The 12,124-nt window shown below is 31.8% G+C and overlaps 1 protein-coding gene across 2 annotated transcripts in view; it reads left to right on the forward strand.

Moving 5' to 3' along the window:
* Positions 1 to 2,226: 2,226 nt before the first annotated feature.
* Positions 2,227 to 12,124, forward strand: part of Deaf1 (deformed epidermal autoregulatory factor 1) — a 43,295-nt gene continuing 33,397 nt past the window's right edge. Inside the window, exon 1 of one of the 2 annotated variants that reach the window (XM_011051441.2) lies at positions 2,227 to 5,261. In XM_011051441.2, coding sequence (XP_011049743.1) covers positions 4,995 to 5,261 — 267 coding nt within the window. In that variant the 5' untranslated portion in view covers positions 2,227 to 4,994. The remainder of the gene's footprint in view (positions 5,262 to 12,124) is intronic. The other variant, XM_011051440.2, reaches the window with a different exon arrangement.

Consider the following 12,124-nt stretch of genomic DNA (forward strand, 5'->3'; position numbering starts at 1 on the left):
CACATAGTTTCACAGGTTTCTGGTTTAATAGCTTTAATAATTCATACTGTTCTATATTTGAAACTATTGTATTATTTTCTATGCGTAACTCGTATGTTACATTTTTAATATTATGTTTCGAATATTATGGTATATATATGTGCATGTGCATCATCCAAATGAATGATCTGTTAACATATGTTATGGTCTTTTTATTGTGAGCATTTAATATTTTTATTTTATTATATTGCAATACCTTATTAAACTAATGATTTTTTTATTATATTAATGCTGCATAAATAAGTATGCATACTTGTAATGTTATAATATTTCATATATTGACGCAAAATTACATTATATTTTCTCTACAATTATCATCTTTATTGATAATTACACAGGCCGACAAAATTTAGGAAGCCTTGTACTTTGAACTTTGAAAGATGTTTTCATAGTATTTTGATGCGCTGAAAATGACTATGTTGTCCGTTTTTTTCCATTACTCTTCATTTTTTAAATAATCGCAAAAACAATTTTTTTCGGAAGTAAATTTTTTATTAATTTTTTCTGGTTAAACAAAAATAATATCGAGGTCTATTTTGCGGTCTGTTTTGTATTTAACTCAGATATGTTTCAAACAATACCAAAATATTTTTTTGATGCTTATAAAAATATTTTATGCAAACCGTAAACAAAAAATTTTGGAAATATCGTAAAACCGGAAAAATTGACAAATTTTGAAATATAAAACTAAATAATTCGAAAGAAAAAAATCGTAAAAAATATTTGATTTATACTTATAGTTGTATGTTTCTAGTTCAAATCCTTTTTTGAAAAATTAATTTTCGATTATTTGTTCAGAAGTTATTGAATTTAAAACGCAAAGCAGACCGTGAACAAACGGAAATTAGTTTTTCAAAAAAGGATTTGAACTAGAAACATACAGCTATAAGTATAAATTGTGAGATATATTGTACGATTTTTTTTTTCGAATTATTCTGTTTATATTTTATAATTTGTCAATTTTTTCCGGTTTTTACAATTTTTCCAAAGTTTTTTGTATGTGGTTTGCATAAAATATTTTTATAAGTATAAAAAAAATATGTTTGGTATTGTTGGAACATTTCTGAATTAAATGTTGTAAAAAATATCGATATTCATTTTTTGTTTAGCCGGAAAAAATTAATAAACAATTTACTTTCGAAAAAAAAAACTGTTTTTGCGATTATTTAAAAAATGAAAAGTGATGAAAAAAACAGACTATGTAATCACTTTCAGCGCATCAAAATTTTACGGAAACATCTTTCAAAATTCAAAGCACAAGATCCTCCCTAAATTTTGTCTACCTGTGTGATCAAACTCTGACGATGACATTAAAATAAAACATAATTTTAAATAAAAATAGAGTATTACTCATTTGTAAACATATACATATATATGTTTACGAAATTAATCATAAAATTAGTACTATATTATCAATTTTTCACTCTTATAATCACTTAAATTTTAACAACCACACGAACTTTCGAACCGATCATTTTTAACACTAGGTCGATATTTACAAACTTTTTAAGCCTATTGATTGGTTGCAGAACAGAGACATCCGAGATCCTTTCTTTTCCGCAGCTAATCAACAGACTTGAAAAGCCTTATTGAGCGGTACGAAGTATTAAACTTTCTCGTTGGTGCAACACGTGAGTGCTTAAAATGAATGCAGCCTTTATGTATATTGTTATACATTTGTGTGTGTGTGTGCGTGTGCGTGTGTGCGCGCGCGCGTGTTGTGTGTGCGTGTGTGTGTGAGAAAGATATAATACACAGCCAATATGTTACTTACTGTACATCTTGTATGTTTATTTGCACATAATGAGTCCGTGATCTGGAATATATTAGGTGTAGTAAAAAGAAATCCATTATTTTTCCAATAGATCTCGTCTATGCGTGATACAAATTACTAAAGCCATCTATTGGAAAAATAATGGATTTCTTTTTACTACATCTAATATTAATCAATATTAACGAATCATTATGTGAAATTTAATATTTATTAAATATACGTAAATTTAATACTAAACCAAAATTGTTTATATATGGATTTTCATTTGGATGATATGCTATGATCTTTCCATCATCTAAAAGACTAGAAGTCATAGAATAACCCAGCAGAAGTACCCAGCAAACGAGAATGGATCAAAATGGATTGAAATTTTTTTTTATTCGAATGCGTATTTTAAATAGCAAATACTTTTTTTGGATTTAATTGAATTTAATTGGATTCAATCAGATTCAATTGGATGCAATTGGATTGAAAAACTGCATTTCCTATTTAAAATTTTGAATTGAGCAGCATTCACAATTGTGTTGTGCACAGAAAAAGCTAATATTATTTTTAGATTGAAAGGCATAGAGATATGCTTCATGCAATTCCTATAAATGAAAATGCATTCAAGATTAAAAAACATTTTAACATTCGTGAATATTTCTGAAAATCTGAATCCATTTCAATTCATTTCAATCCATTCTCATTTGCTGGGCAATTAAAGAATCGTGATAAATATTTTAATATTAATTCCAAACATGAAGAAATCTATATTTTAAACTGTTGCAGCAAATTCACTGTAATTAGAGAAAATACAACCATAATTAAGAAATACAAAATAAATTGTTACAAGTGAGGTTGTGACGCTAAATAGTATAAAAATTTTTGAAACGCTCTCCTGTAAAATGATTAAAGTTCTAATTTTTCATATTCTATTTTTCTATATAAATGTTTATGCAAATTTCTGTATACATTTCAAAATTTTTTACGAAGTGGAACAATTTTTCAAAAATGCTGCGAAAGTCTACAGTTTTTCTAAAATTTTTTTATATCGTACATATAAATTCTGAAATATTTTATGATTTCTTATTCTATAATTTCAGAAAAAAATTTATAAAATTCAAATTTATAAAATCTGAAAAAATTTGAGATATATTTTTTTAATCCTTTACAAAAGTAAAATTTAAAAAATTAAAGAATCATGATAAATATTTTAATATTAATTCCAACATGAAGAAATTCTATATTTTAAACTGTTGCAGCAAATTCACTGTAATTAGAGAAAATATAATCATAATTAAGAAATACAAAATAAATTGTTACAAGTGAGGTTGTGACGCTAAATAGTAATAAAAATTTTTGAAACGCTCTCCTGTAAAATAATTAAGATTCTAATTTTTCATATTCTATTTTTCTATATAAATTTTTATGTAAATTTCTGTATACATTTCAAAATTTTTTATGAAGTGGAACAATTTTTCAAAAATGCTGCGAAAGTCTACAGTTTTTCTAAAATTTTTTTATATCGTACATATGAATTCTGAAATATTTTATGATTTCTTATTCTATTATATAATTTCAGAAAAAAATTTATAAAATTTTAAAATTTTAAAAATTTTTTAAATGAGATGAAAATTTTTTTTCACCAGAAAAGAATCAAATTAATTTTTGTTTGTTAAATATTATAAATGAATGCATTGTGATTTGATTGTTCAGTTTTAAAATATCATAATTTATCAAACATCATCATTATCAAAAAAGTTATAAATATTAATTAAAAAAAAACTTTTTCAAATCATAGTTAAAATAATAGAAAAAATTATTTAAGGTCGGTTATTCACTTCCATCTTCGAATAAACTGTGTGACAATTTACCTACTAGATAAATAAAAGAGTAAAAAAGTAAGAGCATAAAAGAGTAAGGGCCGGTTGTCCACTTTTTGGTAAATTTTACCTGTGAGATAAAAAATAACGATTTGAATATATTAACTCATTAACGTGAAAAAGAATATAACAATAGATACACGGCAAAAATTTTCTTTTAAAATTTATCTTAAAAATATAGTAGTGGTGATACAATACAATATTTTAAAGATTTTTACCATGCATTTCGGTAAAATTAATCAAACTGATTTTATACTTTATTGTAGTTTTATTAACGAATAAGAAAGAGATTTATATTAAAATTCTTCTAAATACGATGTTGTCCCACGACTATCATATTTTCAGGGTGAACTCTCAGAAAGTGTTCCGTGTAGTTTTGACCTATCGTATATTTCGCGATTTTTTCTTAATGTTTGGTAGTTTAAAACATCTTATATATACGCATACAATACAGATCTACAGATCTTATTTACACTGATCACTTATATAGAGTATGTTCCAATATTCAATGCCAGTGCTGAAAATCTATAACGCACGTAACGTATACTATATAGTTTCAGCATTGGCAGTGAATGTCGGAACGCACCCAATAATATGCGTACTAATCAGTAACTTTCTATTAAATTATTTTAATTTCGACGATGCATATAGACGTATATACAATATGGTTATTTAATTAATTATAGATACATAATATATATATATATATATATTGTACCAGCTTAGTATACCGTTTTTTTTAAATGTATTGCCGAAATTAAAATAGAAAGTTAGTACATGTATCAATTAAACTCGATGTAAACTAGAACTATAGATATCTGTTTTTAACTGAAAAACTATTTATTTTTAACTTGCAACGCAACATATATTTAGATTGTGTTTCAAATTTACTGCCAGTGCTAAAAATCTATAGTTTATGTTACATACACTATGTATAGATTTTCAGCATTGTCAGTCAATTTTGGCATACTTTTGTGCAACCATAATATGTATAAAATATAATACGTATAAAAATATAATACGGAAACATATACAGCACAAGGAAAGATGATGCCTTTGAAGACTCTTGCTGTTTGTAATAGAAGTAGCGTATGTAAGTATGTACATACGTCGTCATCACGCAGCGTCCCGCTAAGCGTGCGCCGATACCATTGCGCAAACGAACAAGGAACGCGAGCGAATCGTGCTCAGCGCCGGTGACAAATCGGTGAGGTATCGGCGCTACGGTGGCGACTGCACTAGGCGACTGTGGTAAGGAGTGCGAGAACTGGCGAAGAGGCGCGGAGACGAGGCGAGACGAGGCGAGAACAGCCGAAATGGAGGAGAGTCAAACATCGGAAAGTGTCGCCGTGCTACCGGACATGTCCGAACCGTTGACGAGCGAGACCGAGGAGGCGGCTACGCTGACGAGTGAGCACGAGGCACATCCTGTCGCGGTCACGGCGAGTGTCACTACGGTATCAGGTGTTCCGGGCGTACCCGGGGTCGGCGTACCAGTCTCTCTTCCTGTGGGCTCCATCATCGGCGTAGCGAACTCGACCAATGGCACGACTTTCAACGTCATCACCTCGGATCAACTGCAGGTATGTCCATAGGGCTCGAACGCAAATACTTCTTGAGAATACTCGCGCGATTTTAAGACCGATATTCTTATTTTAAAACTATTTTAAATATCTTAATGCGACGCATCTCTGATTGATTCATAATATTTTAAGACTACTCGAGACATTCTTAAATATTATAAGAATCTCTCTCTTACGCGCGCGCGCGCGATTAAGTCCGATCTACATAGCACGCAAAACGAAGGTCGCAAAACTAGACACTAACCTAACAAACGTATTTTAATTATAATAGGTTGCAGGGGCGCAGGAGAGAACTTAGGTGTCTCTTTCAAATTATATTAACGCGTCTTTGTATCCTGCGGTCTGCAATCTATTATAATCTAAAAAACATATTCACCCTGCGACCTGTGTTGTGCATACTGGCTTTAAAAGTGCGTTCCATTTAACATTTGCAATACTTGCGAGTATCATTTTACTCTTGTCATCAAATATTAAACAAAGATGAAATAATACACGCGGGATTACGAATCGCATTAAGTAGCACCTTATGAATATCGACGCGACTAAGACGCGAGGAATTTAATCGGTGGACGTGACTTTTTGCCCTCCTACTGCTAAGGCCAGAATTCATAGTTGTTTCTTAAATGTCAAGTCTCATTCCAATCTCAAAACTCAGATTTCAAATCTCGAATCTGTAACCTAAATTTCAGTGGCTAATTATCAAATTCAGTTCTTCATGACTATTTGTGACTGAGAAATATGAAAATCATGGTGAGAATGAAATAAAGCGTGATGAAATAGTATAATAGGTTGAAAATCAATTTAGAGATTTTTAAGAAAGTGTGAGGTAAAGAATGCAAATATTTATAATATGTTTATAATATTTAAGGTTAAGTAGATATTTTAGAGTTACAAATAATGAATTTTATAGAAAATTTCAATTTTGATTGAATACATCGTGAATAGGAATCTATTTAATGTTACATTAAATAAAGATAGATTAAAATTTTTATGTATTATATAATTTGAAAATTATTATCTTTTTCAGATATAGCCATTTAGACATAGTATGTTCTCATCAAATGTGGCCTATGTTTCAAGACTTGCTCGCAGTATTCTCTACTTTAAATTACATTCATGTTGGCGATTAACCACTTTATTAGTGCAAGCTGACTTGACTTAAGCAATTAGACTTGACAAGCAGTTTTGACTTAATTTTCCATCAACGATACGTTTGAAATGAATGTCAGAAGTATTCAATTTTTATATCTTCAAGAACTGCTGATATCTTGTTAAATATATTAGGTGTTGGAATTAATTCGTAGCGTTTTACAAGTGATGGGAAGTACTTTCATTAATGTATTTTTTAATGCTCATGTGAAATAAATAACATTATTTCATTAAAAACGCTACGAATTAATTCCAACACCTAATAGATTTCAGGTAACAGTTGAATTTCTTCTGTGCGCGCGCGCGCGTGTAGTGTGTGTGTGTGTGTGTGTGTGTGTGTGTGTGTGTGTGTGTGTGTGTGTGTGTGTGTGTGTGTGTGTGTGTGTGTGTTCAGCTTTAACAAGCTGAGGCTTTTATAAGCAATTTTATTTATTGAATACAAATGGATAAAATTGCGAAAATTGGTAAGATTGTGAGAACTGTAAATTATTAATATGCGTCGCTGAAATGCATGTTAATAATTTACAGTTTCTGAAATCTTATTTACACTTATTACTTCTATGACCTTGCGTTTCGGCTCTGAAACTGAAGTTGGATAAGTCTGCTTTAAAGGATGCCTATTGAACATCAAATTATTAAATTAGTTGTAGTAGTTCAGTTGCATTTCTAAGCCCGAAAAATCAATTCGGCATGCAATTTAAATGACTACATACATAGTATATAAATTCAAATAGAATTATTTAAGCACTTAAGATACAGCTGCAATCATTATAGACATTATTGCTCACTTTGTATATTCAATAAATAAAATTGCCTATAAGACACACACATACGTACACACACACGCGCACACACACACACACACACACACACAGAGAGAGAGAGAGAGAGAGAGAGAGGAAGAAATTCAACTGTTATCTGAAATCCATATTCAACAAGTATGATATCAGCAGGGATCAGTGTTCTTGAAGGCGTAAGACTTAAATACTTCTGACATATTCATCCGAATATCGTTGATGGAAAGTCAAAACTATCAACTTTCACTAATAAAATGGTTAATCACAAGCCTACGTGAACGTAATTTAAAAGTAGAGAATACTGCGAGCAAGTCTTGAAACTAGGCCACATTTGCATCAAAATGTACTGAATAGCTATATCTGAAAAAGATAATAATTTTCAAATTACATAACACATAAAAATTTTAATCTATCTTCATTTAATGCAATGTTAAATAGATTCCTATTCATCATGTATTTAATTGAAATTAAAATTGAAATTTTTTATAAAATTCATTGTTTGTACCTCTAAAATATCATTACTTAATCTTATTATAAATATTTTCTTTACCTCAATATTTTCTCTTCCTTAAAAATCTTTAAATGGATTTTCGACCCATTATATTATGTAACCTCACCATGGTTTATCTCATTCTTCGCACTTCTTGCTTAATCACAAACAGTCATGAAGAACTGAATTTGATGATTAGCCATTAATACTGGAATTTATTTAGGTTGCAGATTCCAGATTTGAAATCTGAGTTTTGAGATTGGAACGAGACTTGAGATAGAGAGAAACCTGAGAGAGGATATGACGGCCCAAAACCTATAACGGCAAAATGCTGTCGCGCACTACTGCCCTCTGACAAAGTGAATGTAAATTACGTAGCAACGTCCACTTTTCTTAGGGTACATCGTCCAGTTTTTAAGGCTGGAGATAAATCAATATTTGATTCATATAATCGTGCTACATGTAGTCTTGAAAAGTGAACGATGTATACTAAAAGTGGACGTTGCTATGTAGTTTATATCCACTTTGTCAGAGGGCAGTAGTGCGCGGCAGCATTTTACGGTTACAAGTTTTGGGCCATCTCTCTTTTTTGTCCTCTCTCAGGTTTCTCTCTGCTTGAAATTCGACTATGAATTTAGTCCTTAAATATACTGTGCTTGATGACGATGACGAACGATATAAGGAAGCAGTAGAAGTATATTTATTTGGTGTACTGTTTGGACCAGATCGTCCGCGTCCTGTTGACAAAACTTTCCTTGGTATTAGGTGTTGGAATTAATTCGTAGCGTTTTACAAGTGATGGGAAGTACTTTCATTAATGTATTTTTTAATGCTCATGTGAAATAAATAACATTCTTTCATTAAAAAACGCTACGAATTAATTCCAACACCTAATAAAAAAAAATTGATAGGATTTCTATTAATTTCTATCATTTATATTATTTTCTATCATCGATCTCATGAACATCATAATTGATCGGATATGAATCCTATTGTATTTTATCAGGTTCTATGAGATTTATATTTAGTTCTATAAAATTCGTGTAAAATTTGATCAAATTAGTGAATTCACTAATCAGATTCTATATTCTTTCTTTTTTAAAACCCCTAATCTCTTTTAAGTCTTGATTTAGGGCCTAAGCACAAAGATAATCGTAACTGAATCATAGAACGTAAGTTGTAACTGTAGATTGGCCATACATTTTGCGTTGATCTACGACTACGACTCACGTTTCATGACTTAGTTACGACCATTTTTATGCTGAAGCCCTTAACCAGCTTTAATACATGTAAACATAAGTAGACGGCCTGAAGCTGTAAAGTATAAAGAAATACTGATAGATGACACGTGAGATTAAATGCGACTTACATTAGGCCCAAAAATAGGTCTTGATAGGGTAGACGCTCTGTTCGAAATCTCCTTTAAGTTAGGGTATAAATCAAGGTAAAAATCAGGTTGTTGGGTGTAAAATGACCGTTATTTTTTATTTAAAGGTAATGATAACGTCATTACATTTTTACAATACATAAAACACACACACACAAGAATACGATATAGTTATAGAATGTCCTACTTTAATTTATACAGCTGGTTTTCTCAAAATTCTTAAGTTTAAGAAATGTTTCAGATAAAAGTTTTATGGTTTCATAAGGGAAAAAAGTTGGTGACTTTAGTTAATTTTGAAAAGATGTCCTTAAGGCGATGCTAAAGCTGATAATAGTGACATCTTTGATTCATTTCTTATATTATATTATATATTATTCTGTCTTACTCAAACGCATATATATGTCCTTATTTAACATATGCCAGCACCATATATCACAAGCCGCGCAATTACTACACGAAATTTCGACTTCCAGTCTTCCCTATATACGTATTTTCCACTCGGTGGAAATACTTTTCTTCTAGACTTTCAATCTTAGTTTTACAAACTCGGTATCGTTCCAGTAATGTAACTTTAACTGCACGCTTATTTTTAAGATATGGACTCTAAAACTTTTATATTAAGCAAATATATATTTGAGGTGACAGCTGTACAGCTGGTCATAGAAAGGTTGCAATACTTTTTCTTTGATGGGTTTCGGAACGCAGCTTGCTCTCTGATTGATTCTTAGTCATGGATCTATAAATGAAAACTAATCGCTCGGTGAGTAAGCTGCATTCCGAAACCCATAAAAAAAAGTGTTGCAACCTTTCTGTGACTGGCTACACGAGTCAAAAGTAAATTTTTTAACTTTTTTTTTGGATTTTCTCATGAAATTCAGTGCAGCTGAAGTCTTGTTTGTGCGTATTTTAATTTTTGTAATAACATTTTTGCAATCCGTAAATCCAATTCGGAGATTTTTCACTAAGTGGAAATGTCGGCTTTAGCATCGTCTCAAGATTATTTAAAATGTTTTACTACTGTAGCTGATTTCAAGACTTTCGAAACACTATGAGTACTTTTCAATAAAAGACACAGATGACATAGTATAATACAGTGAATCCTTACATCCTTATTATTTTTAGATTAAATCAAGACAATGATCACTGTGTCACACTGTATCATTTGCTGAAAAGCAGCATAAAACATTATTTTTTATTAAGTATTTTTCAAGTTAATGAGGCTTCAAGGTAAATATGAATCTGATTTCTAAATTGTTCTATCACATCACAGTTTTGAAACCATAGCGCAGTTAATGTTGTAAAAAGGATTATTTTCACGTTATTGCAATTAAAATTAAATATGTTTGATTGTTTGGAGAGTACCATTAGTGCACATTCCGATAAGCTGCACATATCCATTCACATCGGTCGATGCTTAATAATTTTTTAGTGTGCGCGCACATCTTAGAACATACTAGAAAGGTTATAGGTGTCGATGATGATCTGTTCTTATCTAAATGCTTCACCGTATTGCGTATGCATCGATTATTATTATTATTTAGTGTTTAAGAATGTTATATTATCCCCGCTCTCGTTTTAGAATATACACATGTCATACAGGGTGCAAAATCCGGACAAATCGAACCATCTCTTTAAACAAAATGTTTTTAATGAAAAATTAAATATTACAAAAAATCGTTTTACATGGCACTTGGGGGATCCCTGTAGAGCACAATTATTCGATATATCTCCTATTAGTTTGAATGACGGCCTCTATTCTCGGTCTGAAGCGTTCGCACACACGCTATAATATAGCACTATCTATGCCGACGAATGCTGCCTCAATAGCGGTCCTTTCGAGTGATTCTTCCTCGCTGGCATACTGGAACCTTCGTTGGACTGTTCTAAAGCCGTATATTTTGCCACAATGTCATAAACGGTTGATCTCAGGTATCCAAAGAACCGAATTATTTCCGTTGCTGAGTGTCTAGCGCGAAGGCCTTCGATGATTGTGGCTCTTCGATTATACTCCGCACTTGGTTTCAACATCGCGGTCATTTTGAGAATATGACTGTTTACTAGAAGCATTAGGCTTTCTCGGACGCCAACAACTTCTGGCGGAGGCACAATATAGCGGAAAATTTAAATTGAAATTTATCCGGATGGACATTTTGGTGACGCACTCTGTACATACATACGTTCAAAGCCAAAGACATAGAGAATGGACTGCAACATCCATGTGTCAAAATGGTCAATAAAAGTAAGAGAGAGGAACCGTGGAAGATGGCCATCTCTGTCTTTTTCCATTCAATGGCGTAATGGGAGAAAGAATGAGAAGGAGATTGGTCGTCTTCCACAGTCCTTCTCTCATTATTGTCGACCACATTTGAATACTACTTAGATAGGGAGCAGTCCATTCTCTATGTCTTTGTTCAAAGCTCATATAAATCACGCGCAAGCGTACAACAAACCAACTTTCAGACAAGGACAAATAAATGTTAGAGATATTTTTATTACATTAGTTTGATACGATATGGCCTTTCAGTATGTATGTTCTAAGGCGTACGTGCTATCAATAAAAACATTTTGTAATTAGCCAATTAACGATATGGATAATCGGATCTCTTTCTTTAGGACTTTCAGATCTTCAAAAAGATTTTTAGTGTTGGCTTAGGATGAAATCGCACGATGCGAAAAACTACTATTCTACCATTCTGCGTTATTCCGAATAGCGCTAATTGGTTGTTTCACTGACGGTTGATTCTCTATCGGCAATGGCCGTTTCTACCAACGCCGTTTAAAGAGTTAAGGCTTGTCTACACGACAAGTCTAGTTCAGACTGGATGCAGCAAGCGTCCAGCAGCAGAGCAGCAATTGATCAGCGAGGCGATATTTACAGTAGCGTCAAAGATCGCATTGCTGGTTGGTTGCTGCGTTCAGTCTGAACTAGGCTTAACACGGCGTAAAGATGCAGGCACAGGCGTAAGAGAATTGTTCCCGGTCGTAGTGGCATGGCGCTATGGCGCAACGGAAATAAATTATAATTTCTGAAATCAATTAA

The sequence above is a fragment of the Acromyrmex echinatior genome, chromosome 10, assembly GCF_024713525.1.
Source record: "Acromyrmex echinatior isolate Ae372 chromosome 10, ASM2471352v2, whole genome shotgun sequence".
Classification (NCBI taxonomy): Eukaryota; Metazoa; Arthropoda; class Insecta; order Hymenoptera; family Formicidae; genus Acromyrmex; species Acromyrmex echinatior.